The 27,730-nt window shown below is 38.3% G+C and overlaps 1 protein-coding gene across 4 annotated transcripts in view; it reads left to right on the top strand.

Annotated features, from left to right (window-relative positions):
• Window positions 1-27,730, top strand: part of DCLK1 (doublecortin like kinase 1) — a 232,596-nt gene that overhangs the window by 151,150 nt on the left and 53,716 nt on the right. For 2 of the 4 annotated variants that reach the window (XM_063394799.1, XM_063394800.1), the window contains exons 5-6: window positions 4,231-4,347; window positions 17,144-17,238. In XM_063394799.1, the coding sequence (XP_063250869.1) occupies window positions 4,231-4,347; window positions 17,144-17,238 (212 nt within the window). Of the gene's footprint in view, window positions 1-4,230; window positions 4,348-15,972; window positions 16,227-17,143; window positions 17,239-22,919; window positions 27,686-27,730 lie in introns of those variants that run through there. The other 2 variants (XM_063394802.1, XM_063394801.1) reach the window with 2 other exon arrangements.

The following is a 27,730-nucleotide window of genomic DNA, read 5'->3' as shown; positions in this document are numbered from 1 at the left end:
ACAAGCAGCCTGGTTACATTCTGCCCATGACTGGGAATCCTTTTAGACTCTGGAACTAGTTTTTCCCTAGTCTTTGAAAGCATGAGTTGCTCGAACCTGGTGTGTGCAGCACTGAAGGCTTTCCTACATGGCTCTCCACAGGCCATACCATAGCCCATGTCCTTTAAGAATAAACTTGTAAAACCATAGAAAATATGGCACTTGACAAGTTACCTTAAAGAGGATATATGCCCATTTGAACTGTGACTTTTTAAAATTTCACAACCTGTGAATTATTTTTGGGAGGAACAAGAAAATTGTGCCAAAGAAGTTGATAAAATGAGTTCAAAAGGGTTTATACAAATAGAAAAATAGGAAAAAAGGAGAGTATTTCTGTGACATAGACTAAAACAGGACTCAGTAGAGACAACAACCAACTCTGCTTAGCACGTGTTAGGCCACATCTGTAATACTGTGTCTAGTTTAAAACCCCCCAGTTCAAGGGATATATTATTAAATTGGAGACAATTATAGGAGGAACATCATGATGCAGGGTAACTGGAGGTCTTGCTGTGTGAGGAGAGGCTGATGGAGCTGTGCTGTTTCAGCCTGATAAAGGAAATTGCTTCACGAGTACTTGCCAGTAGCCTCCTATGTCAATGGGGCAGCATCTCTTCTCCATCAAGGTGGTGGAGTCAGTATCCTCACAGTGATGCTTGGTGAGAGGATGAGTGGTGATAGATATAAATTGAAACACAAGTTTTAGACTGGTTATAAAGTGTCTGAGATGGCAGCTTCACTGAAGTCCTAGTAGACAATATCCATTACTATCCCTGCATCTGCCAAGCTGGTCATTTCATTGCAGAGGTATCAAATTGGTTGAGTGTGGCTTCCTGTTGGTGAATCCATGATGATTACTTTTGATGATTTTGTTGTCCTTAATGTGCCTTGAAATTATTTTCATGAGTCATTTACCTATGTCTTTGCCAGGGACTGATGTGAGGCTGATTTGTCTGTAGTTCCCTGGGTATTCTTGAAGACAGGAGTGAGATTTTCTGGGTCTTCAAATGGCTATCCTAGTTATCACTATCATTCAAAGATTGTCGAGTGCCTTCACAATGACATCAGCCAACTCCATCAGCACCTGCAGGGTGCATCCTGTCAGGTCCCATGGACCTTCATGTGCCAGTTTTGAATAAGTATTCTCTAATCTGATCTTCTTCTACCCAGGATAGGTCTTCCCTTCTCCAGGCTTTCACCCTGCTTCTGAGACCTGGGATTCCTGAATGCTTGGCTTGATAGTGAAGACTGAGGGAAAGAAGCCTTTCAATATTTTAGGCTTTTCCATGTTCTATGTCACTGGGGCCCTGTCTCATGCATTGGGGCCCTATTTCATGGGCATTTTCTGTAGTCTTCCTTTTGTTCCCTCTGTATGTAAAGAAGCACTGTTTGTTGCTCTCGAAGTCTCTCATCATCCAATGGAATTCCTCCACGCAGATATATGAAGAGTTCCAAGTCTGCTTATCTGAAGTCCAGAACTGTGATCTAGCATTTTGCCCTCCTTCAATCCCTTCACAGTACTGAACTCTCCTATCATGGTCACTGCAGCTAAGGCTGCCTTCTGCCTTCACAGAGTCTTCCTTTTTTTGTGAGTGTGAGCAGAGCATCTCTACTTACTGTTTTTTTCTGTCACTTGAGACAGGAAGTGGTCATTGATGTTCTCCAAGATCTTCCCGCATTGTGTATGCACCAAGGGGATTGTTGAAGGGTCTCCCAAGTCATCCAGGATTATGAATGTAAAGCTACTTCAAGCTTTGAGCAGGAAACTGGAGTGGGAATTTTTCATGTCTAAACTGGATTATCCTGTGATCCTGTGATGCTTGTACATTCCTTGGATTGTCATATGATCATTTGTGTTTCTCTCCTGTGGTGAGAGATCGTTTAGCTGTGAGAGGTGACTTCCTCTTAGGGCGATATGCCATTAGTGTGGGGTTACTCACAGGTCAGGGTCTGTATGTGGCCCCTCAGGATGATTTGCAGATGAACTGCATTTGCATGGCAACTTTTTGGAGGTAGGAGGGCTACAGGGGTGGCTTCTGTGAGAAGCTGCCAGCAGCTTCCCCCGTGCCTGGCAGAGCCAATGCCAGCTGGCTCCAGGGCAGACCCATCGCTGGCGAAGGCTGACCCAATTAGATATGGTGGTAATGCCTCTGTGGTAACATAGAGGTAATGCCTCTGGGTGTTTTTAAGGTATCAAAAGAACCTGAATGAGTATTAATACTTGTAATAAAATAAGAGTTAAGCTTTAGCATGATTTGTAGGAGGGGGATGTAGATAATTGTTTTCTTCATATGCTGGAAAGAGGAAAGCTTTTAAAATATTGTAAAAATATTAAAATAAAGTAGCTGTTTTCTTCATGGACTCTTAAGTTCTTCAACTAAGCAAATGATACATTCTAATGGGTTTAGCTTGGTTGGATTGTTCTGCTTTAGTCTTGTTGTTTGTTGACCATTGGAATATGTCAATATTCCACTTCCTGACTGTTTCTTGTGAATGAGGCCCATGCTAGGATTACATCATGGTTTTAACAGGCTGTGAGGCATTTGAAAATTTTACATCTTTGTTTACAGAAAGACAAAGAACCTGTTTACATTTGCATTGTATATAGTTTCTGAAGCAGCTGTTTATACCAATAAATCAGTGTAAAATTCCTGCTGTAGTTACCCAGTGGCACCTAATTGAAAACTTTCATCTGATTCCTCCTGTTTTCAGTAGATAATTTCCTCATAGAGTGACTGTTTTTCTCCATTTCCACTGATTATTCAGTATAAAACAAAAGAAGTCATCAGTGAACCACAAAAAATGTCAACAGAAAGAAATTACTATTGGGCAATTAGCTAATATTAGGAATGTGAAGAGTTTGGGAAGAAAAGCTTCTTTGGGAAGACCAAGGCATTTCTCTGGTGCTCTCAGCTCTCAGCTGTGCTGGATGTTTCACTCAGTAATGCATCAGTTCTTGCTTCTATTTCCTTGAACAGCTTGATGAAAGACGAATGGTTAGGGCAGCCAAGAGAAATAAATTTCATGACATCATTCTTGGGTGTATATGTTTAACTTAATTAGTTATGCTCAATTTTATTTCTTTGTTCTCTAATCTGTCTAAACTATGTTACAGGCTCCACTGATCTGTGAAGACTAAATAATGTGCAGGCTTGTACACGGTATTTTCTGACTAGGAAGAAAAAATTCTTGTTTATTTCTTTTAACCTCTTTTGAGGAACCTTAACCATGGGAATAAAATAGGAAACAGGTCTGGTACAGAACCAAATGTTTACTGATGTATTTTTAAACCAGTGAAGTGTACTAGCATCGTCAGGTGAAGACAGTGTAAACATTGCTGCAGAGTTTTAATTGTATATTGACTAAGAAGTGGATCTTTTTTCCCCAGCTGTGTAATATGTCTGGTGATTAATCTAGTATCCATTAGGAGTGCCAGACATCAGTGCTATGCACAATAAGTTCTTTTATCCCCAGGCCAAGAACCATTTTGCAGGCGTAATGCAAGGATGCCTACAGATCTGTGTGGGTGTACATAAACTCTAACCTGAACATCTTGTAGTGTTCCTGAGTGGGAGGGCAATTTCGCCTCTTCATTGATTTTACTGATGTCTCTTATGAGTGAGCAGTGCCATTTCCCTCACCTGTGATGAATTGTGTGTGCTATACAGTGTGGGCTATTGCTCACCAGAGGATTAAGCAGGAGCAACAAACTTGCTTTGTTTTCTTCAAACCTTTCATCAGTGGAAGACACTTGCGTCACCTTGTGCAGTTGTAACATTCTGATACAGAAAAGAAGACTTCTGGTTTCTTCTAGAGGAGACTACCTAGGCTTACATTGCATCTGGATTGTTTACAAAAAAATTGCTACATTACTTGAACTGAAATCTTCAAAAGGAAAGAAATTTTATGAGTAGTCTCAGCACTGTTAAATTAAGCTGTCCTAAGTACCTGCAGTAACCATGGTATTTAAAAGTCTGGATTACTGCAGCAGTTCTTTGTCTGGGATATGGTACATACTGTACTTGGATTTTAATGGAACCATTTATACAGATTTTATACTTTCTCATAAAACTCCTCAAGGTGAATGAAAACAAGCGTGGGCTAAATGTTTTCACTTCTCAGTGCTCTTTCTGTTACAGAATCTTGCTGGCTTTCTTAATTGCTAACTTATGCAGTTTCTTTGTCTTCCAGAATGTCGGGTGGTGAAATCTACTTCCTATACCAAAATAGCTTCGAGTTCACGCAGGAGCACCACCAAGAGCCCCGGCCCATCCCGACGCAGCAAGTCTCCTGCTTCTACTAGCTCAGGTAAAGCAAGCAAACAATCTTTCTCGACCACAGCAACCATTCTGTTCCAACAGAGTGGGCAATGCACTTAAAATTCCGTGTTTCTGTGGAAAAACATTGTATGTATAAAATAGTTGATACTAAAAATTGACATGTTTTCTCAGTGGCATCTGAGATCAAGTGTCTTCCCAATACAAAATGAAGCTTCAGCATCTTATAAATCATACTCTGGCATTACAGTGGTTCAATTCACTTTATTTTTTCATGCATGTTTTTGCTTCCAGTTCCTAAACTGAGGAAAAAATGTATGGTAGTCTTTGTACTAGGAACTGAATGAGAACAATTGAGAAAGTAGCCCAAGTTATGCAGCATAAGATTTGTGTTGCTGAAAGGTTAATTTCACAACCTTTTTTGTATTTTGTTTCTGAGGGAGTGAGAAGGCAGTAGTGAGGAAAGGATTGATCAAAGATCATGAGGATATTGAGAAAAGGAGGATGAGGCAGAGAAAGAATGCAATTACAGATGTGAATGTGAGGTGAAAAGATAGCTGAGGAAGAAATGTCAGAATTGACCTAACAAACCAGTGATACAGGCTGGAGAAGAGCAAAAAGCTTTAACTTTTAAAAGTTAAACTTTTTAAAGTTCTGTCTGAAGGGCCCTGCTTTGGCTGCCTTTGCAGTAGCTCCCACTAGATAGCTGATGAGTAGTTCACCCCTCAGTTTTTCCCAAGCAGAAAAAAATAAATAAACAAAAAAGTGCATGAGATTGCCAGTATTGGTGCCTGAAGGTGCAAATAATCCTTGGTGTGAGCCAGCTGAGTAGACCCACTCAAGCATTTGCAGCCTTACATGTGAATACAGATTTTGCAAGAGGCAAACATTAGAGCTGTCTGAAAGCCACGTCGCTTTCTGCCTCAGTCTTCTCCCAACAGGAAAGCAAATGGCATACTGAAACCTGCATCCAGCCCCAAAAGGTCTTTGTGGAGAGGTGGTGATCAGAATGGCCCAGTGCTGGTTTCAAAGAGGACAGAGATAGAATGACTGGAACTTTTTTTTTCCTTTTACAAAAAGACAAAGTTGAGAAAAAAATTCTTGCTCTGGGAAGGAGGGAAGTGGGAGTGACACAATGAGAGACAGAGGCGTAGATGTAGGTAGCAGGGCTGGGAGGCAGCTTGCCTCCTACATATCCTAGAGAACAGCTGAGATACACAAACCTGAAAAGAGATAATGGGATGAAATATCAGTTGTGAGAAACAAGTCCAGAGTAGGTCTTTCATAAATACATTACTTTCTTTGTAGCTAGGTGGAACAAAGTTAAATGAAACTTTAGCGAGTGAGGCCCTGTTTGGTGTGTGACTGTTACAGACTCTGGAGGTTTTTTTCCTATTGAATTTGTGAGTACAGATAATGAACATTGAACTGTGTATGCTCATTTCCATGTGAAAAAACTGTCCTGCAAGTAATAAAGAATCTATGGGATTTCTATGGGACTAGCAACATTTTTTCTGTGTTGAATGTGTGATAACATGTTAGTTTGGTCCTGAAAGAAATAGTACTGTTTTTACTTAAAGGTGCTGGGGAAGTGTAGGGGAGTAAATCTTAGCTTCTTGGAGTTCACTTCTGTAAAGGTCTGAGCAGAATATATTAAATACTTCAAAAGATCAGGAGATTGTTTTACAGCCTATGGAAAATAGGGAATGTTTTTACTATAAAACAATCATAATTAGCATATCATTACGTTTATAGCAAGAAATGAAACAATGCAAGCCATTTTAGATGTTGCTGTGCTGATGACAGATCTTAAACATCTTAAACATTTCGTATGTGAAAAGACATTCATAGGAAATAGGCACATGTTAGTTTGTCACCAGCAGCATTTCTTCAGGGTTCAGGTCTAGGGCCAGTTTTGTTCAATATTTTTATTGATGATCTGGATAGAGGAGGTGAATGCACCATTAACAATTTTGAGGATAACAAACTGGGAGGTGCTGATGACTCTCTGAAAGAATAAGATACTTTGCAAAGGGATCTAGGTGGATTGGCGCGTTGGGCAATGCTGAACGGGGAGTTTAAGAGGAATAAATCCCGAATTCTCCATCTGGGATGGAGTAATGCCAGGCACAAGTATAAATTGAGAGAGCACTTATTAGTGCTGGAGAGCAGCCTTGCAGACAGGGATCTGGGAGAGCTGGTTGGCAGCAGGCTCATTACACATCAGCTGTGTGCCCTGGTAACCAGCAGAGCAAGTTGCATCCTAGGGTGTGTCAAACAGCACCACCACCAGCCAGGTGAAGGAGGTGATCTTCACAAAGTATTCAGGGTTGGTGTGGCCTCACCTTGAGCGCTGTGTACAGTTCTGGGCACCACAGTTTACAGAGGATGGGAAGCTACTCAAACGTGTCCAGAGGTGGACAGCAAAACTGATGGAAGGGCTGGAAGGTACGTCCTTTAGGGAGCAGCTAAAGACTTTGAGCTTGTCTTGTTGTGAGAAAAGGAAGGGCTGAGGAATGATCTGATTGCTCTCTATGGCTTCTTGAGGAGGGGATGTGGAGACAAAGGTGCTGAGCTCTTCTCTCTGGTATCCAGTGATAAGGCATGTTGGAATGATTTAAAGCTGCACCAGGGAAGGTTTGGATTGGACATTGGGAAGCATTTCTTTCTGAGAAGTTTATCAAGCATTGGAACAGGCTGCCCAGGGAAGTGGTTGAGCCAGCATTCATGGAGATGTTTAAAAGATGTGTAGACATGGCAGTGAGGGATGTGGTTTAGTGGTAGACTTCACAGTGCTCTATTAACAGTTGGATCTGATGGTCCTAAAGGTTTTCTTTGGTCTAAACAACTCAATGATTCTATAGCTAGGAAGCACTCCTTTACCAGGAAATACTGTGTGGTTGGTTGGATGCCAGGTGCTCACCAAAGCCACTCTGTTGCTCCACTTCTCAGCTAAACATGTTGAAGTTTCGTCAGCCCTGAGCTGGTCAGGCACTTGGACTATGGTTGTGTTGTAGGATGTTGTAGGATGGTTGTTGTAGGACCCTTCCAACTGAACTGTTCTGATATATTCTGTTCTGTTCTATTCTGTTCTAAACTTGTCAAGCTTAAAAAGGATAAACAATTGAAAGTTTCTATAGAATTTATTTTTTAGTAAGGGGAATGGCTCTGATTTGGCTGTCTGTATTGCTGGTGTTTGCTTTTTGCAAATAGGTCAAACTGTGTGAATGTTACAGTAAGTCTATTTCTAACCTTACATACATGAGTATTTAGATCAGTATTATGTTCATACAAGGAAACAATATTGTACTAAGCACTTACTATCAAGAGTTGTTTTTAAATGACATAAAGCTAAAACCAGTCAATGATTTTAAAAAAATTTTAATTTTATATTAGATGTTGCATTTAAAAAAAAACAGCTAGAAAGAAAGAGGAACATTGACTCTCAGGTTGTTTTAGACAAAACCCAAAGTTCTCCCATGAAATGCAAATAATATGTACAGATTTCACTTTTCTGCCACCCAGCAAGCATAAAAATGCTGCTTGTGTCTTGCAATTATGTACCTGTGACAGAAACAGAATAGAGAAATTGCCATCTAACACACAGATGAACAAATATTTTTTTCCTTGGAGTCTACATTAAACATCTCAGTATTAGGGAATCTCCTGAATGACTTGTGCATAGCTGGAAGTTACGCTTTTATTGCCATGTTGTTACTGCTAAGTGTATGTACATCATCTCTATTGTATGTTTTCAGAACACTTTCAGTTAACCTTTAAACTACTTTTAGAGATTTTTCTTTCATTAGCAATAAACATGGAAAATAAGAAAAAGAGTAGATTCTTTGCTCTGATCAAAGACAGTACATACATATTACAAAAGTTAAAGGTATATAATTTTCTGAAAAGTTTTATCATAGAACAACGTTGAGAGAAGTAGGGATAAAGGGAAGCAGAAAGCATTCTTGATAGTGTACCCTTGACAAAAAGCTGAGAGAGGTGAATGGAAAAGAGCGTGTTGCTAATTAGAAAGAATCTGATTCCTTTTGTTTCTTTTTGGTTCTTGCTGTGCTTTGAGGAGTCTGCGCATTCTAACTGCACAAAAGGATCATATTTCTGCTTCAGACTTGAATTAATGTTCATATCAAGAAAATATACATGGATAATTACATGGGCCAAAAAAGGAAAGCTCCACAGACAAAGACTATGTTAAAAAATATTCAAATCTCAAAATTGAGTATTAAAACTGATAAAATTTTAGAATTAAGATATATCCTTGAGTTAACTTTTATTCTCTTGCGTATGTATCTGTAGTATGGTATAGTCTTCAGTGCAGATATTTAACAGGATAGCTGATTTGGATTCATCATTTTTAGATTTAATGAAGGCAAAGTCTTGTGACATTTTCCCATTGTTAGAGAAATAGATGTATAAGTGAGGCTTATACATGTAGACAATCTATTCTGGTTTAAGCACTTAAATGCCATCCTCAACAGCTGTTTCCCTTTTTTGACACAGAATTTCAACTGGTCAATGAATAACTAGGTCTAACTTTGGCTTGCACTAAATGTTTATAGATTAAAGGAAGTCCATGAGCTCCTTTTCTGAGCAAATTGTGTTTCAGGGTGATAAACTTTCCCAAATTTATCCCAATAGCTTCTAAAGTTGTTTACAGAAACCAAAGGGGTTATTTTGAGGGGTTGGTCATTTGTTGTTTTACTGTGTCTTGTTTTTTACATCTATAAGTCTGGAAAAATAATACTGTACCAAAACCGGAGCTTTAGAGATAAACTCAGTAATGTTAAGATATTTTTGAGAAAATTCTTTGTGAAGGCCCTTGCTTTCCATTTCAGTCTCACCTTGTTGTGGTGAACCCTGGCTGTGAGGAGCAGGAAAAGGACCCTGAATGTCCCCTCCCCCTGGGAACCCACCAGCCACTGTCCTGGAGAACCATTTCCCTCACTTCTCATCTCCTGCTGGGAGAAAAGGACTCTGAAGAACAATTCCAATGCTGTTAGATGTCTTTCATGCTTTACAGGTGCCTTTTGCCCTCTACGGCCCCTAAAGGCAGCCTCCTTGGCAAGCCTGAAAGTCCTATGCAAAATCTACCATAACAACACTGTCAGGCTTTGCAGATACATAGATATAACATCATGGGAACATCAGGATGAAAAACCCCATCCCACAGGCCCTAGGGCACACTGCCACAGCAGCACAGGGATAACTGGAGAATCTGTGAGTGGAAATCAGGCTGCAGGGCAAGACCCTTAATGAAACCGGAGGCTGCAGAAGTGCTCAGGGCCACAAAGAATCTGTGCTCTGGTTAGCTGAGGGCAAAGTAAAATGCATCAGTCTGTGAGAAACACACTCTCCCTGTTGTTTCTTGAGCTATACACTCTACAGTGAGCAAAAGGACTGCATCTGCCTTTACACCATTTCTTGGCATATTTCAAAGGCATGTATGCCTTTACATAGATGGTGTTCACCTTTTTTCCATCCTTGTTTTTTCACTTCATTTTTTTTTCATAACAGAGCATATGTTTAATGTACTTATATTTTCCTGATAGCCTCCCTTCCCTGGCTCCTGAGAACAGATGCATCCTATTTTTGTATAAAAACATAGAATAATTTTTTCTTTCAAGAGTACAAGTAAGCTGGGAAGATCTGTGTAAGGGCTGACTTCTCCATTATTATGTTTTCTTCAGTTTGTTATTTACATCTGACAGTGTTTCAAAACAGTACCACCAGACAGAAATCTCGCAGCAGGAGGATTGCTTTCTGGCTTTTTACAAATCCATTTGAGGTATTGTCTGCTTCAAAAGGCTTTCAGTCTAAATAGAGAAGAGAAACATGGAACAAGGCAAAGAAGAGAAGCAGAGAAAAGAGAGTGTGACCTCCTGAGCAGGCAGAAGGCTGAAGTCTGATTCCAAATGCAATAGATTATCCTACCTCTATTTAATTTTTCTTATGTCTTCTTAAAGCCTGTAAATCACTTTGATGTTTTTTTCTTGGCATCAAATAATATTTAGGAAAGGGCATAATAAAGGAGACATTTAATTTTGGTGAGACTGGGTATCAGCCCATTGCTGGTGACTAAAAATTACGAATGTCTGATGGCTGTTCAGTAGCTGGTGGCTTCTGTCCAGCTGCCATTTAACACCATTGGTGGCAGCTTCAGTGTGGGTGAAGAGGTAATAGATTCAAAGAAAGCAGCAACACTTACATCTTCATCATCATTATTTTTAATCAAATCAAGAACAGCATGAGATGACTGGAATTATTATATCCATGGTCCTTTAAATTAAAGAAAGATGCTGTATTTGGGTGAGCTCTGGTTTACCTTGTGAAATTCCAACTCTAATTTTCAGGACTTGCTCTCAACAAAAGTAGCTACTTCTTGTTTTTTTCAGTTTGAGCACCTTCTTCAAAATTATTTCCTTCTCACTTTTTCTTCCTTGTAAGCAGTCTGCTGTTCCCCTCAAGTTATCCACTCAGAATATGTCAGATGCTTGAGATCTTATTTGTAATATCAATTCAGGAGTTAAAATTTGGTTTTAAAAAGAGTTACTCAGGACTTTGGGTTGTTCAGTGTGACAAGTGACTATTTCAAGAATACCTGGGTTGATATGTACCTATTCCAAATGACAAAGGGAACATTTGTGAGGATTCGATAGAGTAGCTCATATTACCAAAGACTATGTGAGGGTTCTTTTTCCAGTTGTACCTGGGCAAAGAAATTGTGAAACTGCATATTAAACTAAAGCCTGATCAAAACTGTAGATGTTCCCTAAAGAATAAAGTGGATATGGAAATAGGATCTTATGGAAATCTTTCTGCCATTGACTATATGGAGGTCAGATGCTTGTGCTTTTCTCTGCTAGTTAAAAACAAAACAAAACAAAAACCCCAGAAGTAGAGGTGTTCCTCTGCAATAGGATATGTCTTCATTTAATCTGATAGTTCATCTTCAGCCTGTTATCTAGAAATAGCCCTCCTTCAACTACCTGACTCAAGAAGGTCTTCTGTATCCCAAAAGGAAAAAAGCATGATGCATCGTATTGTCTTTGGCAAGGTCGCATGTCTTTATTCACACTGTTACAGGTACTCAGCTGACAGATTTTGAAATAAATATGCTGAAGCAAAATTTTCCTAAAGCCAAGAACACACACCCATGGGAGTGATGGCGTCATCCTGTGGACCCAGGGATTTCCAGATGATTTTTGCTTTGATCTTGGCTTCTTTTTTGATTTTTTATTTATGGTGTTTGTCTTTGATACTAATCAGTGAAAAATTAATTTTCTTAATATTATACCCTGTAACAAAAACAGGAGTTGGTAAGAGAAATAGATTTGGTTATGTTGAGTAGTTTAACCCTCTTAAAGGATGAAAAGTTAAATGGTAAATGGAGAAACATGCTCAGAAATCGTACTCTATTTTAACAGAGTGATTTGAGAATCCTAGTTTTTCTAGTCAGGCAAAACAGTCCAAAAGACAGATTTTCATTAAATCTTACATACATGTAGATGTTCTCTTGATTAGGTACTACATGAAATTAGCACAGTTTCATAGATATCAGCTGAAGTGCAGAGGGAAAAAAAAAATCCCAAGAGGCACTTCCCTTCTGAGACTACAGGAAAAAACAAATACTGGTGGATTCCAGGGAACTGCATTTTCCAGGCAGTCTCCTTTCTTCTGAGATACAAGACGTGTCTGCAATATCTGTGTGTCTGCAGCACTTCTTTGCTTGATAGTGCAGACATAGGTGACTTTGGGTCAAGGAGGCAGAGCCTGTGTAGTGTTTACAGTCCCTGCTGAGCTGTGCAGGGCTTGGATTAGCCTGAGTGGCTACCGCAGGTACCAGGGACCAACAAGGACTCGTGTTTTGTTGCCTGCTGGGATGGGGAGTGTAAACCTGACCTGCAGGTGATCCTTGCTGACATTTCTAATCTATTGATCTGTTGATCCGGTGAAAGTTCTGTGTGGGTCTGTTAGGCCTTGTCTTCAGTGGCAAAGAGATGTTCTACTTTTATCTGCTTAACTTCTTGACATAAACTCTACAAAAAATTGAATAGAAAAAGGACAGTTTAGCACCAGTTAAAATTAATGCAGTATTGATATTTGGGCTTTTTTTCTCAAGCAGTTGCATGCTAAGATAGAACCTCTAAAGCCTTGTCTTCACTGGGGAGACGTACTGAGGGCACTTGCCTAATGTGGTGCTCTGTACACACACTGCCTTTTGGTGTTAAGACAAAAAATGGCAAGCTGTACAAAAGTAAAATACAAAAGCAGAATGAACAAAAAGCAAGATATGGTTTATTTCCTAACTATTTTGTAACTACATAATCTTATTGAGACAAAAATGGCTTTTTGGAAAGGACAGTGAAAAACTATAGAAGTAATTGAGGCGAGGTCAAATAGTAATCTCACATTTTCTGCTAACAGTTGCTGAATATAACCTACATACATTGACTTGTGTAAAACATTTTTTAGCTTAACTTTCCTATTCATAAGTTGTAGCTGCAAAAAAAAAAAAAAAAAAAAAAAAAGCCTGCACTGTTCCTTTCCCTTAGTCTCCTCTTTTTTTCTTCACATACATTTTGTGTTTGGCAAACCGCTTTTTAAACACACTGAGTCGTCTCTGTGTGTTTTATAGAGTACAATATGCTTGCACATCAACAGGCAACTCCATAGGACACTATGATTTTAATACACTGCAGTGGTATTGGTGGCTTCTTAGACTGGCCCTTGATGCTTTAATTCATTTTTTCTTGCTTTTTTTTTTCTATTACTTAATGAAAATATGCCCTCTCAAAATTTATTTATTGGAATGCCATCAAAGTACTTTTTACTTGCAGCATTTTCACTAGTTTACTATCATAATATTATTCAAAAAAATTATCATATTTATTATTCATATTATCGTATGAAAACCTATTTTGCATTTATCTCAGTAGCTGCTGGTATCCAGCTTTAGTGTTCTGTTTTATGGGTTTTTCCTTTTTCATGTGTGTGCCAGGTGCACACACGAAGACAGGTCCTTGCCCTGTTGCACATCCTCAGCACAAGAGGACAGTAAGGAAAGGAGTTCACAGCTAAGCAGTTGCATACATCTGCTCTGAGCACCCACAATGACTTTTTTATTGCTGCAGCTTTTTAATACATATTTCACTGGTGAAATTTTGAACCGATAAATCTTTTTTCGTAAGATGGTGGGAGGGCTCTGTGTGTTAAGCTGAAGTCTGTGACCCTTGCCATTTTATGAGTAAAAGTGACAAGAAACCTCTTGCCTCACTCAATAAAATGATCAATCACAACAGTGATTTACCAGTTTCATATGTCTTTATCTACATCAAGGTTCCCTCGAGGAACATGTGCTGTATCAGTTAGTGAGAAATGCTGTGCAGATACTGGATAGAAATGCAGTGTCCAACAAAAATGCATTCCACCAAGAAACGGATTTTAGGGCAATTTAGTGATCAGGAATGTAGTATTATTATTATTAAAGCTTATAGCTTTTATTCACATATTTGTTGCCATGTTTTCTGGTCCATGAGCAGCTTATGTAAGAATGGTGTAATGATTATAAATGGAGTTCAGGAAGGGGGTCAGAATTACTGGAGTCTCTTCCTGCTACACAGCAGCTAATATCACCTCTATTTGCTAATTCAGTATAATGACTCACAAGCACAGGAAGCCATAAACAAAAAGGTGAGAAAGAAGGGCCCCTAGAATGTAAGGGGAAAATATCAGAAGTCACCACTTCTTTTCTGTTGTGATGTCTGTCTTAAGGATTATGTCAATAATATCAGTAGAAAAAATAACGTAATAACAGTAATAGTGATATATATCTCCAGGTATGGAGACCATCCAGAAGCATTCATCTTGTGTAGCTTTGGAGGTTTACACTGCAATGGATGCTCGTAGTAGAATTTTCATCAGGGCAGGCTTAGATGGTTGCTTTGGGATGATACAACTTATGTTATGATAGCAACTTGTTTAAAAAGTCTAGAAAACTACTTCACATGTAGAAGCCAATACAACAGGTACGTAAAGATTGGTAAAAGGAATCTCATCTCCAGGGCTAATTGCCACTTCTAGAGTTTCCTAATCAGCTTTCTATAGGGAGTCCTTGTAAGATCTCAGAAATCCTGGTACATGTTTTATATACTGGCACCTCTATATTTTGGATATGGGTAAGGAGGTGAGAAAACTTCAGTTAAATCTGCTGAGGGCCTCTATTCATTAATTGTGCTCTTAATTTCACATGTTACAGATGGCCAACCTAAACACAGCTATCATAATTTTCCTTTTTAAAAGTGCAGTTGAGGAGAGCATTCAAACTTAGCTTAAACACTCTGGATACTCTGATGGTGACAAGCAAGTCACCATTTTTAGGATTTATAATAATACTGTTTTCTCATCCTAATTAGATACTCATCAACATAAGGTACTCATCAATATGGAAATGCATCAATAGTTAAATACACCGTTGCATCTATTTGTCTGGTTCCACTTGGTGGCCTCAAGTTTTTGTCTTCAGGACAGAGTGATTTCTATAGAATTTCTAAAAAAACCTATTGTTGAAAGTTATGGGGTAGGAGTCAATCTATAAAGAACAGGAACCAGTGCCTAGTGCTACAAGGTGTATTGAAATATATCTGTTGTTTTAAATTTGCCTATGATAACAAGACCTTAGAGTATCTGATTGGTTTAAGGAGAAGGCCGAGCACTAGTCCTGTTACTCAGCAGTCTTGAGGACTAGCTGTGTGTGAATAGTAGAAGTTTAATGTTAGTTTCTAAAATAGGCCATAGATGTTTAGAATATACATTTTACAACTTTACAAGTCTGAGATTCCAGAAAGCTCATTTCTAATGTCCTCATCTTGCCGTTTTCCTAATTTTTTTCAGTGATTTCGGTAATAAATCTGAATTTAGTCACTATTGGACAGATCTGGGGCTGTTTTGCTGAATACTGTATTAACATACATATAAAGGTATATGTATATGTATATCCCCTACACTTAGTACAATGTTTGAATCAGTGCTGATATGTGCAAATCATTGTCCTCTGTATAGAGACATTTTGAAGCCTGGATGAGTGGAATGTTTTTCTATAAAAATAACCTATTTTTATCCAATTAGAACATCTTGTTGTTTCTATAGTTATGCAAATACATTGTACTTTTACTCTAAACAATGCCTTGCACAAAGCGATGTTGAGATTGGATCACTCATAGCACATAAGCACTATTAAGTGATCATCCTTTATCATGCAGTATAATGTGGCTTATTGATAAGCCACATTATAAGTGTTATGTGATAGGTATACATATTTCTTCATTATAATGTGTGGGCCCAGTATTAGCCAGTAAGAACAATGCATTATGTAAAAAGTAAGAAGACTCTTTTAAAAATGCCTACTATATTATCCAAAGGAATTAGCATTTGCTAGATTGCCAGTCAGCCAAGGTTTTACAAGAGTTATTGTCATTTTGATTTTCGGATGAGTCATTTGGTACATTGCCCCCAAAGGCACCTCATTATGATTCAGTGCACAGCATATAAAATTGCTTGGGCTTTCGGGGCTCCACGGAAAGCGAGTGGGGGTTGCGGTGGCTCAGCGTTGTGAAGCAGCAGCATTATGCTTAATTGACACCTTTGATGTAGCCCTAAGACAGCACCTGCACCTCCCACTGCTGCTCTGAAGACGTCAGCCTTACGCAGAAAAAGCTTCTGCTTATGAATCCTGCATCGCATCCAGCTCACTCTGTGAGCAGCCCCAGCTATCCTTAACTAATCCCATTGCTTCTCAGTTTGGCTACAGCTTGGCTTAGTACAGAGCAGGAATTTTGCTGTTTGCTTTTGTCAGTTTAAACAGTCAGATTTTGCCCATGTTAGAACTCATAGAAGGTAAGTCAAATGCCTTGTTGCTATCCTTAGTATGTAAATATTCTCCTAAGATTCAGAATCTGGGAATCTGATTGTCTGTTCTTTTTATCCTAGCATTTAAAATTGTAGACTCTGATAGAACAGTTGCTTGTTTAAGAATATTTCCATGTATATGTGATACACGCTTTGTAGTGTTTCTGTCGGTGCTTCAGTGTGGATATTATTGATAGCCTCTCCTGTGATTACTTTGTAGTAGAATTCTGTCCTCTGCTGGCATTGTTTTGTTAATTTATTGGATAATGTCATGTGCATGTGAAGATGCTTCTGTACAGACAGGCACTACCATATGTGAAGAAACTTGCTTGTTTGAGAAAGTGATGCTTTCCTGTAAGTCAGACTGGAGGAGTTCATCCAATTCATTTGCCTCCAGAAAGCCCTTCTGGGTTAAGTCTGAGGTGATGTTTGGGTCAGATAGTATTGCAAAAATCTCTTCAAATGGTTGAGTGAGGAAAAGCAGGCAGCTGATTTGTTCTTGCAAGCAATACTGTGTTATAATTTTTGTGGGCAGCACTTCAAGCCTCAGTTAAACAGAATGAAAAGGTTTATATATTGTGTCTTTTAAGGTTAACAAAGCACCTTGTTCCCAATTACTTTCAAGCACAGGAACAATACAGTTTAAGAAAATCATGTTCTCTGCCATTGACTAAAGTCTTTTCAGGTTTTTCATTATTTGCTTTCATTCTGTATAAAAAAATGCCTTCATGAGCCAAAAATCTAAGGAAATAATTCTTCCTTGAATTACCTTATTTAATGTTTGAAACATTAAGCAAAGGCAAATTGAATTTGTTCAATGAAGACTGAAAAAAATGTTGATTTAACTATTTTTTCCTTTAATAATGCCCTGTATTTATTTTCTTTTCAATTTCTTGTCCTTTTAGTGAATGGAACCCCTGGTAGCCAACTTTCTACTCCCCGCTCTGGGAAGTCTCCAAGCCCATCTCCCACTAGCCCAGGAAGCCTACGGAAACAGAGGGTAAGGAAATAAGGAAACTGATTTCTGAGCTTGGCTGGGGAGAATCCAGCATAGCCATTATCCAGTAGCCTTCTCCCTTCTGATCCCTTGTGTGTGTGTAGAGCCATAGGGTGGAAGAGCCTGGCTACAATCCTTGTGTTTGTAAAACACCCTGAAGTAGAATACAACTGTTCTGTGTCTGTCAAAATGCTAAGTATACTGAGAACTGGTTTATCCTTGGGGGAAAAAAACAGGGATTTCTCTCCTTTTTCACAAAAGTTTTTGTTTGTTTGTTTTACTTTCTTTTTCCAAATTTTTCCCAACTGAAAGAAAATGTAAAAAAATGTCTTTTGTTCTTAACTGGCTGTGGGCATTATGTTACTTGCACAACCTACAGACTGCTTTGATTTTGAAACAAGGTGAAAGAATGCACTGTGGAATTTAGCTGTGATATCACACAGTTGTGCAGTGAGATAATATCAGCACCAAGGTCACATGAGACCTGTCAGTCACTTTTCTGGATGAGAGTTGATAGTAGCTGTAGGTTCTCCCTAGTTACCCTGTATGGAGTAATCTACAATATTCCTAAGCATCCAGAACTAAGCTAATGCCTGTGTTACTGCTGTAACCCTCTGATAAAATATTCAACCCAAAAGCTCCACATGCTGATTTAATTAATTTTAAGTGTTTAAAAGAAATAATACAGATGCCGATGTATTTTCTGCTGTTTTCTAAACTGTGGTCAGTTCTCAATGAAGGCATCCCTGAAGCAGTACTCTGTATCTCAGACTTGTTTATAAACAGAGTTTAAACACATGCTTTTTCTGTCTTTTCAGTTTTTAAACAAAGACATGATTTGTGTCTCTCAAAATACGGGGATTATGTACGAGATTGGCAGTGCTTGACTTTAGGAGCTGGTGCAGACCCGATTCCACAGATACCCAGATCAGGAATAGCTGTAGCACAACACGATTCCCTCCTAGCCTGCAGACCCTTCCTCATATCTGATGTATGCCAGGGAGCTGAGGAATTGTGCATGTGCAAGTCTTACCTCCATCCAGGATACAGCTATGGGTCTCTGCCGTGATTGTTTACAGACACAGGAGCCAACTGTGATCTTGCAGTGTAGGGACGGGCAGTGAGCAGCAGCTTGGAGCCTCAGGGTAGTGCCATGGTTTGCATCATCCAGTATGCAGAGGGTAAAGATGTAAGTTCCAGTGGGTAAGCTGCTGCTAAAATCTTCTTGAATGCAATGCCTTCCCCACCTGTTTGTTCTTGCTCTCAAGGCTTATTAATGAATCATTAATAAGTCACTGGAGAGGGAACAAAGAGTCTTCCAAATGAATTATACATTGGTGATGTGAGGGCGTCTGTTTAGATGGATGATACCAGTTTACATTGGATTTGCATTTGCTGTAAGGCTGTGTCTTTTCATTGGTAACTTTCCTAAACTTTCTTTCTCACCACTGATGCTTCGCTCTCCACAGTGAAGGAATGTTTTTCTGCTAACATTTGTGGATGGGTGAGTGGGAACCATGTGATCAGCACCATTAGACTCAAGGGGTTTCTAGGCACAAGATTTCTGACTTTCAGATGTGAAGAGGAGAGCAGATGGGCTTCTTTTTATGTGTAAGTGTAATAGGATCACTGAGTGGCAGTATTATGGATGCAAAGTGCTATGTAGTGGTAACAAAATCAGACTGCTAACTGTAGAGAAAATAAATATTGAAGTGTACTACAGGAGAGGTAAGACATTGTTAGGGAGTTGAGTTCTCTTCTCCAGTGTTGGTATTCAGTCCCTTGACCTCAGTAGAAGACCTTTCATGCTTCCCTGGCTTTATTTTAGACAGATTTATTTTTTTTACCTGATGAAACATGGAATGTATTCATGTAAAAATAGATTACAATCATGTAAAATGCATTACAATAACATTATTTAGGTTACAAAATCAACTCAGAAGTTCAGGGATGGAAACCTAACACTCAGTCTGAGAATTTATTTCATCTGCTTTCATGTTTAGTTTGTGAAGTGAATGAGTTAGAAGTTCAGTGTAGAAACATATGATTGTGTCATTAAAGCTTATAGTGTGCATTCCAATGAGTAAATAAGGCATTAGGCAGTCCTTGAAAATCATTTCCTTGTTAGCAGTATACGTGGTGTTCTGTTTAGTTTTAGTACGGTTTTTTAGTGTCTTTTTATTTCAGTTTTACTTAGAGAGGTTATGTGCTGTATTGTCATGAACCAAATTCAAACCTGAAGCATTTTTTCTTCAATGGCTTCAGCTACAGTGCTGATGAGCCAGCTGCAGGACAAGGTTTATTCCCTAAGAGCTTACTGAGGTGCTGGTATCATGGGATAGACATACAAGGGAGAAGAGATGGGTGTAAGTTCCCATCTTGTCCCCAGTGTTGAGAGGTGAGGCGTTCCTGCCCTGAAAGAAGGGTGTTGGCTGCCGTAGCTGTGATCTGGTTTTCTGACTGCTCTGTCTTTCTCTCTTTACCTGCAGTTTGAGGGAGCTACTGCTTTAGAACTGAAATAAGGTGCTGGGTCCTGGGAACACCAGCTCAGCCCTCTAATTTGTGGTGTTTTGTGCCTCTCTCTGTACAGATAGAGTTACAGGAGTGCCTGTTCCATTCATGCCATCAGGTACATGGGATGGCAGTGGTGGGTCCTGGGAGGCCATAGGGACATTTCATCTAGCCTAGCCTGGTCCACCTTGACTTAACTAATCAATCAGCTCTTCAGCATCCCCATCCAGGGCCATGAGGGAGTTGTAGGCTTGGGACACCACAATGCCAAGGAGTCTAGGCAGGCTGCCAGTGTTTTACCTGGGAAGTGCAGCTGAGAGGAGGTCATGCTTTTGAATCCAGAGGCACCAAAGAAAGCAAGGTACTTCCACAAAGGGAGGGATTTCTTCTGGGAATAGTAAAGACCTGTGGAGTGCATTAGGCAGCTTAAAATAGGGATTAATCATCTCACTTACTGATGTTTCATCACTCATCTTTTTTAAAAAAATAAATCCTGGCCTTTGAAGGAAGGCTTTCCATTGATGTAAATAAGGCCAAAAATGCTATGGTACGTACTCAGGAAAACAGTGCTGTTGTAACCCTATATAGATAAAATATAGATAAAATATAGATAAAATTCTGTACCCTCAAAAGCCAGAATATAAAAAGATAAAACTTATCCTTTCCAATTTCCATATGTATGTGGCTGAGTTGTTTCCAGAAATTTAGAAGTCAGTGAAAGTTATATTTTTATAATCTTGTGCGAAACTCAGTCTATATTTGAAGAAAGTAAGATTTGAAAGATTAATTTCATAACTGTAATTCTCGAAGTTGAAAGTGAACTGGAACAGTTTATCAACTATCTTAGCTAACTGTCAACCAATTTTCAGCTTCTGAATATTTTAACTAGAAGACTGTGTGCTGTAGTTGCTCTTTCTTGAAGTTTAATTATTTCTTTATTCTTAAATAGGGAATTAAGATTCTAGTTTTTAAATTGTAATGAAGGTCATTAAGTTTTGGGGGTTTTTCCCATGGGATTAATACATTTGAAATTCAGGTTTGAAATAGCAGATTGAAGTAGAGTTACTGTGTTGCCCACAAGTGTAGTTCTTGCTGCAACAGAGTGCAGTTAACTATGCACACTCAGAAAAAGTGACATGGCATTTAGAGAAAAGTTCAATATTTTTTCTATATTCTTAGAGCTTGCAACTCACAGAATAGAAAAAGGTTAGATTTAAGGTACCTCTTGATTTATTAGACAGGCTGAATTCTATGTATATAAGGATGTTTTTTGAATTGTAGGTAACCAAGAAGTAAGTCTTATTCATTCAGCAGTTTTTGTCTTCTTATAAATCTATCCAAAATAATAAATAGATTCTCCTCATAATTTCAAGAAAACCAGCTCTCTGGCTAATTATAGGGAAGAAAAATTCTTTCAGAAAGGAAAACTTTTTAAGATTTTCAAGTATTTAAAAGCAGGTGAAAAAGCAGAAAAAATGACACTGAAATCTGGTGAATGATTTTGCTTTAAAGCAATCATAGAGTTATGAAAATAAACACAAAAATATTTTCTAAATATTAAAAATCAGAAATATCTTATTTTTCAGTTCAAAATACATGTTTTTTAATATTCAGAAGCAAGAGCAGTCACCTGGGAGATACTATTCAAAATATTGGGGTGTTACTCTCTCTAGCAAATCTTAAGATTCTTTTTCTTGTATTAGAAATTCCCAATCTGTATATTCTCAAAAGAAATTTTAATAAGTAACTAACTTGTTAGTATTCAGAATAAGATGGTCTTCTCTGTTTAAAAATGTTCTCTTGTCTAGACTGTTTGCAACATAATAGAAATGTATTTAAGATCTGATTTTCACTCTGCCAGTCTGATGTCTTCTACTGTGTATACACGCCCATTGGCAGAATACATACAGAATGAGCATTCTAGGAAATCAACCCCCCTTTAGGGTACTTAAATCCCCTTTACATCATGCCTACAAGTAAAACATGAACCTGCATTGTTTATAGAGATCACAATTTGAAATTTGTGAAGCATTCATTTTAGCTGGTCCCTTTTTGTAGTGTAGCTTTCAGATTTGTTCATTTGTTGTCTGGGTCACCCTGCTGTGATTAAAAAAAGAAAAACAAAACCCCTCAAGGTCTACCCAAAAGCTGGTTCCATCAGCTTTCCCATTCTCATGTTTACTTGTACTTTGTACAGGGATTTTTTGTTGCAATTTGTTCATGTGTTCTGTATGGAAAGGATGCCCCAAAACACCTTAAAGGTATCAGAGAATGGCTATGAGATGGGCTGGGCACCTGCCCAATCAGAACCACCTCTTATGCTTAATTCACCTTCAAAAGACAGTGCCCTGTCCTCTTCCACTTCTCCTTTTGAACTTTGGTTCTGTGCGACTGTGTGTCTCAGTGAGGGTTGCTGTGTAGGTGGGACAGGGCAGTGCATCATCCCATAACACCTCTGGCACTTGAGGAGTGTCTGATCCGTCAGAGGATCAGAGTGTGTTGAAAGAATGAAGTGTACAGATCCACTCAGACTCTCCCTCTGCTGTCAGGAGCTGGTTGCTTGGCTACCGACAGAAAGAGGCGGTGATGGGGGGACAAGTGTAAAACACGCTGTCTTTTTATACATACACACAGAGCACAGAGGAGCTGTGCAAAAGGAATACCGCTGTCAGTACGACATAGGCAACAGCAGTGTTCAGTGTCCGCAGTCCAGGGGTCAAATGTTGCTGGATCCATGCTATATCATCAGTGAGTAGCATGTTTTTATTACCTCATATAAGGTGAGCACTTACTCTGCCACTCTGCCACTGCAAAACAGCCAAAAATGGAAATACATTCCCTTTGAGATTAAATTAATATTTCCAGGTTTCCAAACCATTAGGAGACTCTCCAGAACAGACAAATATTGTTTGAATTGTGTTTAATAGGAAAGACTCAAAGAAAAAAACGGGAATATGTTGTACATTGAAACTTCAGCTTTATTTACTAACCATATTTTTTTGATAAAAAGGTAATAATAATATGACACTAAGACAACAATATGAGTATATAGAACATGTATATTTTGTGTTAAACAATGTCTTCTGGTCCACAGTAACAAAAAGAATATAAGACAGTTGCAGTGCAACAAATCAAACAGAATAAACAAATCTATACTGCACTTCATCTTACAGGACCTGTATCGCCCACTCTCTTCGGATGATATGGATTCAGTAGGAGACTCAGTGTAAAAGAGAAAATGGAACAATGTTTATGGTTTGTGATTTGATGAAGGTTTAACATTTTTAAAGAAAATAGCTGCTAATTTACAGTAATAGTGAATCGCACAAAAGAGTTTTGCATATTTAATATTAACAACATGGGGCCAAATTAATTCTAGTGTGTGGGGGTATTTTTTGGCTTTATCACTGCATTTTAATGCAAGAATTTGCAATGAATGAGCCATTGAATATGTCCATCAAATCCAGAAAAGCATTGTGCATACTTAAAGGCACAAAGATTGGATAAGTGAATATAACGCACAAATCCATAGTGGGCACACTTATGAATAGCACTATTTTTATCATCTAAGGTACTGATTATATGTTCTGTTTTTTACCATATGTATCTTTATTCATTTTGATATGAACAGTTAATGAGTACTTTGCTTTTACCAACTAGGTAAAATGCATAGGTAAAATGAATAGGTAAAATGCAGAGAAGAAAAAACCTGCCACATTAAACTGCTTGCACCACGCTGTCTGCTCCCAAGACGCACATTTTGAAACACTCCAAGTTTAGTCTTTTTATCCACATGAAAAGAAAGTGAAAAAATCCTGTGTGGTCACAGGACAAAAGTAATTCTTTCAAAGCAGTGTTCAAATTCTCTCCACTGCGTTGCCATCTGACGGCTGTAAACACAAGAGTGTTCACAGACATTATGAATGTTTTACCTGGCTAGAGCTGTTAATGCTGATCATCCATGTCTTGCAAGTAAGTAGGGACAGGTTTCTGACCAAGGGAATGTGAGGGCCTGCTGGCTAGCACCGTCATCTGACATACATATGATGACATCTTTTGGAAAAATATGTTTTGCTTGAGAAAATAGTTGATTATTTTCACTTATGTTAAGAACGGGAGCATAATTTTTTATTTCCTATAAGAAGACATTTTGTGCATTTTAAAAAGAAAACCTACAGAAATGGTGATGCTGTAAATCATCCTCCTATTGACCTAATTTTGCTGTTTTCGCAGTATCTAGGGGTGCTCTTTTTGTACAGCATGAATATGCAAAACTCCTTTAGTGTTAAAGTAGGTCGTGCATTATAACCAGTTGCTTAACAAATATCTACTAATTTTCATTTGTTTTCTGCTGCTTTATTGTGAGAATCTTAGTCTACTTAATTTACATAATAGCAATTTTTCCCATCGTATGTTGTATTTAAGTCCATAGTGTAGTTATCACATGCTTTTGCAGTCTTATACTTTTGCTTTAATTCTCTCAAATACTAATAATTTAAGAATTAGAAATCAGTGTGTTTCTGATTCTCAGCAAAAATCTATAGAGGTTATATTTTTGAGCTATTTAGCAATGATGTAATATATTTTGAAATTAGGAAAATTTACTTAATTGAAGAAAAGGTTTAGCTGCCACATGCCAACTTCTAAATGTAGTGAAATAATCCCTTTAGACTGATTTGTCCATAATAAAAGTCACCAGATGGAAAATGTTGGCATGTGATGTTATGGCTGTACTGTATCAACATAGTTTTCTTTACAGAGGGTATTTGCAAAAAGAAAAGGGCAGCAGAATACAAAACTTACCTTCTCTGTTTCCAATACCTGGTTCCAGTATCACCTCGAGAGAAAGTCATTGATTTGGCAGGTTTGCTGAAGCAGTCAGGTCGTTCCCTTCTGAAATGCATGTTTTGCCATTCCTGCTTCAGACTCTATCCAAAACTATTCCCAGCCAAAAGAACAGTCCATCTCTCACCCCATATCCCAATGCATAGGCTGTCCTATTCTACTGAAAAAGTTCACAGCTGTGAAGTTACTTGCATTTTCGGCTGTTTTGAGGAAATGTCTTTTCAAAATGTACTACTTGATCCTGAGAAATGCGTATTATATAAAGATGCATTGGGGTCAGTTTCCAAACTTTCAGGCAACTCAACCAGATTGAGCAAAATACTTACTGACATTTTGAAATCTGTTTCTTTCTGTAAAGAAAATAAATTCCAGGAATTTTATTTTCCTCCCTTCTCCCGTATAGGCTACTGCTGCTTTAGGCAGTTTATTAAGAATGTTCTGCACAGGGAGCACAGATTGCCAGCAAACCTGAATCCCACAGCTTTGCTTAGCTGTGGAAAAGAAAAATGGACCTTATATCAGTAATTGTTATCATAGTGAGTTCTCCATCAAGACTGTTTTAAAAAAGAAAATGCTAGTCCATAACATTTAATCATTTCAACATATGACTTGTATTAAGGGGCTATTTGGGGGCAAGACATATCATTAATATTTCATTTTAGGAATGAAAGTCCCTTAGAGATTGAAAAGGTACACTGTTTATAGACTTTGAGATCCTTTTTTGTGTGGAATGTAATTCCTATTATACATGAGCAGAAATGAAATGTTTCTTCTGAGCAAGACCAGAAGGTTTCAGTTTATGGGTGAAACTGAAATTGTGTTCCTTGATGCTGTAGTTCTGCTTACAACAGATTTTAGTTTGTTCCTTGATTTCATCTACTGCATTAAATAATACAATAACTTAAGCAACTTTATAGTGTTTGAACCTCTGATAGTTCTCTGTCTGCTGCATTATTTGTGCCTACTCCAAGGTGATTATGATGTAGCTAACGAGTCTTGTATAGATTGTGAAAGCTTTGATTGCCTTTGAGCTTTATGAATACTTGTGATTATTTCCCTAATGCTTTCTGCAACTTTGTTTTGTTTTTTAAATCTCTTTTCTTCTTTTGTGCAACAAGCAGTTCACATGTGAAGCACAGAATGTGTATGTTTATATTTACACGCACGTGCACACGTACATAGATTAATGGCTTTGGAACCCATGCGCTGTTACGTCACATTTGTGACTTTAAACAAATAAGTGGGGAAGATGTTTTGACAGGAGGATGCTCATCTGCTGGGATTCACTACAGCTCTGTTTAAGTTCAAGAGCTGCACCAACCATTACTTGCTGAGCAGCTGCCCCATGGAATTCTGTACTGTTTTAAGAGACCACATCTACAAACAAGGGCTAAGTTCAAACTGACCAGACCATTGACTCTAAGGTGGGAAGGATAGAACCTTACGCACAAATATATACACACAGACAAAACATTAATCCTAAACTGAAATTTGAATATTTGAAATGGTGTTCTTTAGATGTGTTGAGTCTTATGCCTCCTACTGAATGGTACTGTTCTGCAGTAAATTAAGCCATGCAAAATGAGACGTTCTTCTCTTGAAATCAGTAAAATCTTTAACCTTCATTATGCAATGTGAAAATTGCTTTCCAATTTGTAAAATAATTCATAGACAGCACATTATATTTAGTTATTTTTCTCTTCGGTTCATTTTCACAGGGCATATTTGGCTGAAAGATAAAAAATTTGGGATATTAATATTGTGCCTATAAATGTGTATTACAGGAAAGGAGATATAATGTTCGACACTCTAGAAAAACAACTGGATTGAGATTGTGTGGAGTAAAACTTGAGATGAATAATAGTGTTTTCTTCTGCAGTTTCAAAATTCACACTGCAGTGTGAACTTTATATAGTGCATATATTACAAAAACTGCACTCTGAATGTAATATGAATTAACAGTAATATAGAAAAGAACCTCTGATCAATTCAAGTTTACTCTTTCTGTCAAAAATATAGAGAAATTAACAGACAGAAAATCTTCATGGTGCTAAATTACCTCATCACTTGATGAATGCATAGATTAATGTTGTCTGTGCTTTTTCCTGTATCCAGTTAATGGTGCACAACCAAATACAAGATCAGTTTTTATTTAATCTTCACTTTCAGTTCCATCTGCTAGTGACAAGAGCTTGTAACTTTGAGTGATGAAAAGTAACTTTATGAAGCACAGACAGCAATACCTTTATGTGCAGAGCAAAGCAAGCAAGTGGCTGTCACCCTCTTTGGGAATGGGTGTGCTTCCCCCAGGAAAGCCCTTCTGTCCAGAAACCAGGGTGTGCTGAGCAGAGCAGGGGCTGCTCTGAGCTGTGACAGTTTTGGCCGGCTCAGTTGTCCTCTCTCCAGCTGGTGGCTGCCCCCGGCAGGCAGTGGGGCTGTAGGTGACACCCGTGCTGTGTCTGCCAGCGCAGGGCTGGCGCTTTTGTGTCTGTGACCGCTCACGGTGGTTGCACTCCTCCGATTAACCCTCAGCAGTGAAGTTTGGAGAAAGCTGTGCTGTATCCAGCGTGTACTCGTTGTCTGATGTTATATGGGGTAATTAGGTTGTGGTTTGCCCTGCAATACAGTGTTTTGGAATTTGGACTCTAGTGAAAGAGGAGCTAATGATGTTTGTGCTAAGGCCTCTTCATTTTCTTAGTTGCACTATGATATTGTAAATATTGGCACATTTACAACATAAGTTTAAGATTTTACAAAGTTATGCATACAATTATTTTTTTTAATGAAAAGTGCTTGGATATTTGCTTTTAAAAGTATACCGTTTTTGTATTAATGTGATGCAGGAAACCAAAAAGAAAGCTGTTGATTTATCAACAAAACGTGTAAAACTTGCAAAATAAACACCGATGAATGTTTTATTTCTTAAATTCAGCTGAAGAAAATCACCTTCATTTTTGTGCCATTGTTTCATCATACTGTATTGTACTTGTGTTTCATATTTGACCATGTCATCCTGGTTGCAATATGTTGTTTTGCTAGATTTAACATTAATGTAGATTATTGTAAGTGATGTAATAAATATATATTAAAAATACACACTGTTCAGAGAATTTATTTTGGAAACATGATTAACAGGCTT

Source organism: Prinia subflava, chromosome 3 (genome assembly GCF_021018805.1).
Source record: "Prinia subflava isolate CZ2003 ecotype Zambia chromosome 3, Cam_Psub_1.2, whole genome shotgun sequence".
In the NCBI taxonomy this organism is placed as follows: domain Eukaryota; kingdom Metazoa; phylum Chordata; class Aves; order Passeriformes; family Cisticolidae; genus Prinia; species Prinia subflava.
The sequence above is the reverse complement of the archived record's forward strand: the minus strand, read 5'-3'. Positions and strand labels throughout refer to the sequence as shown.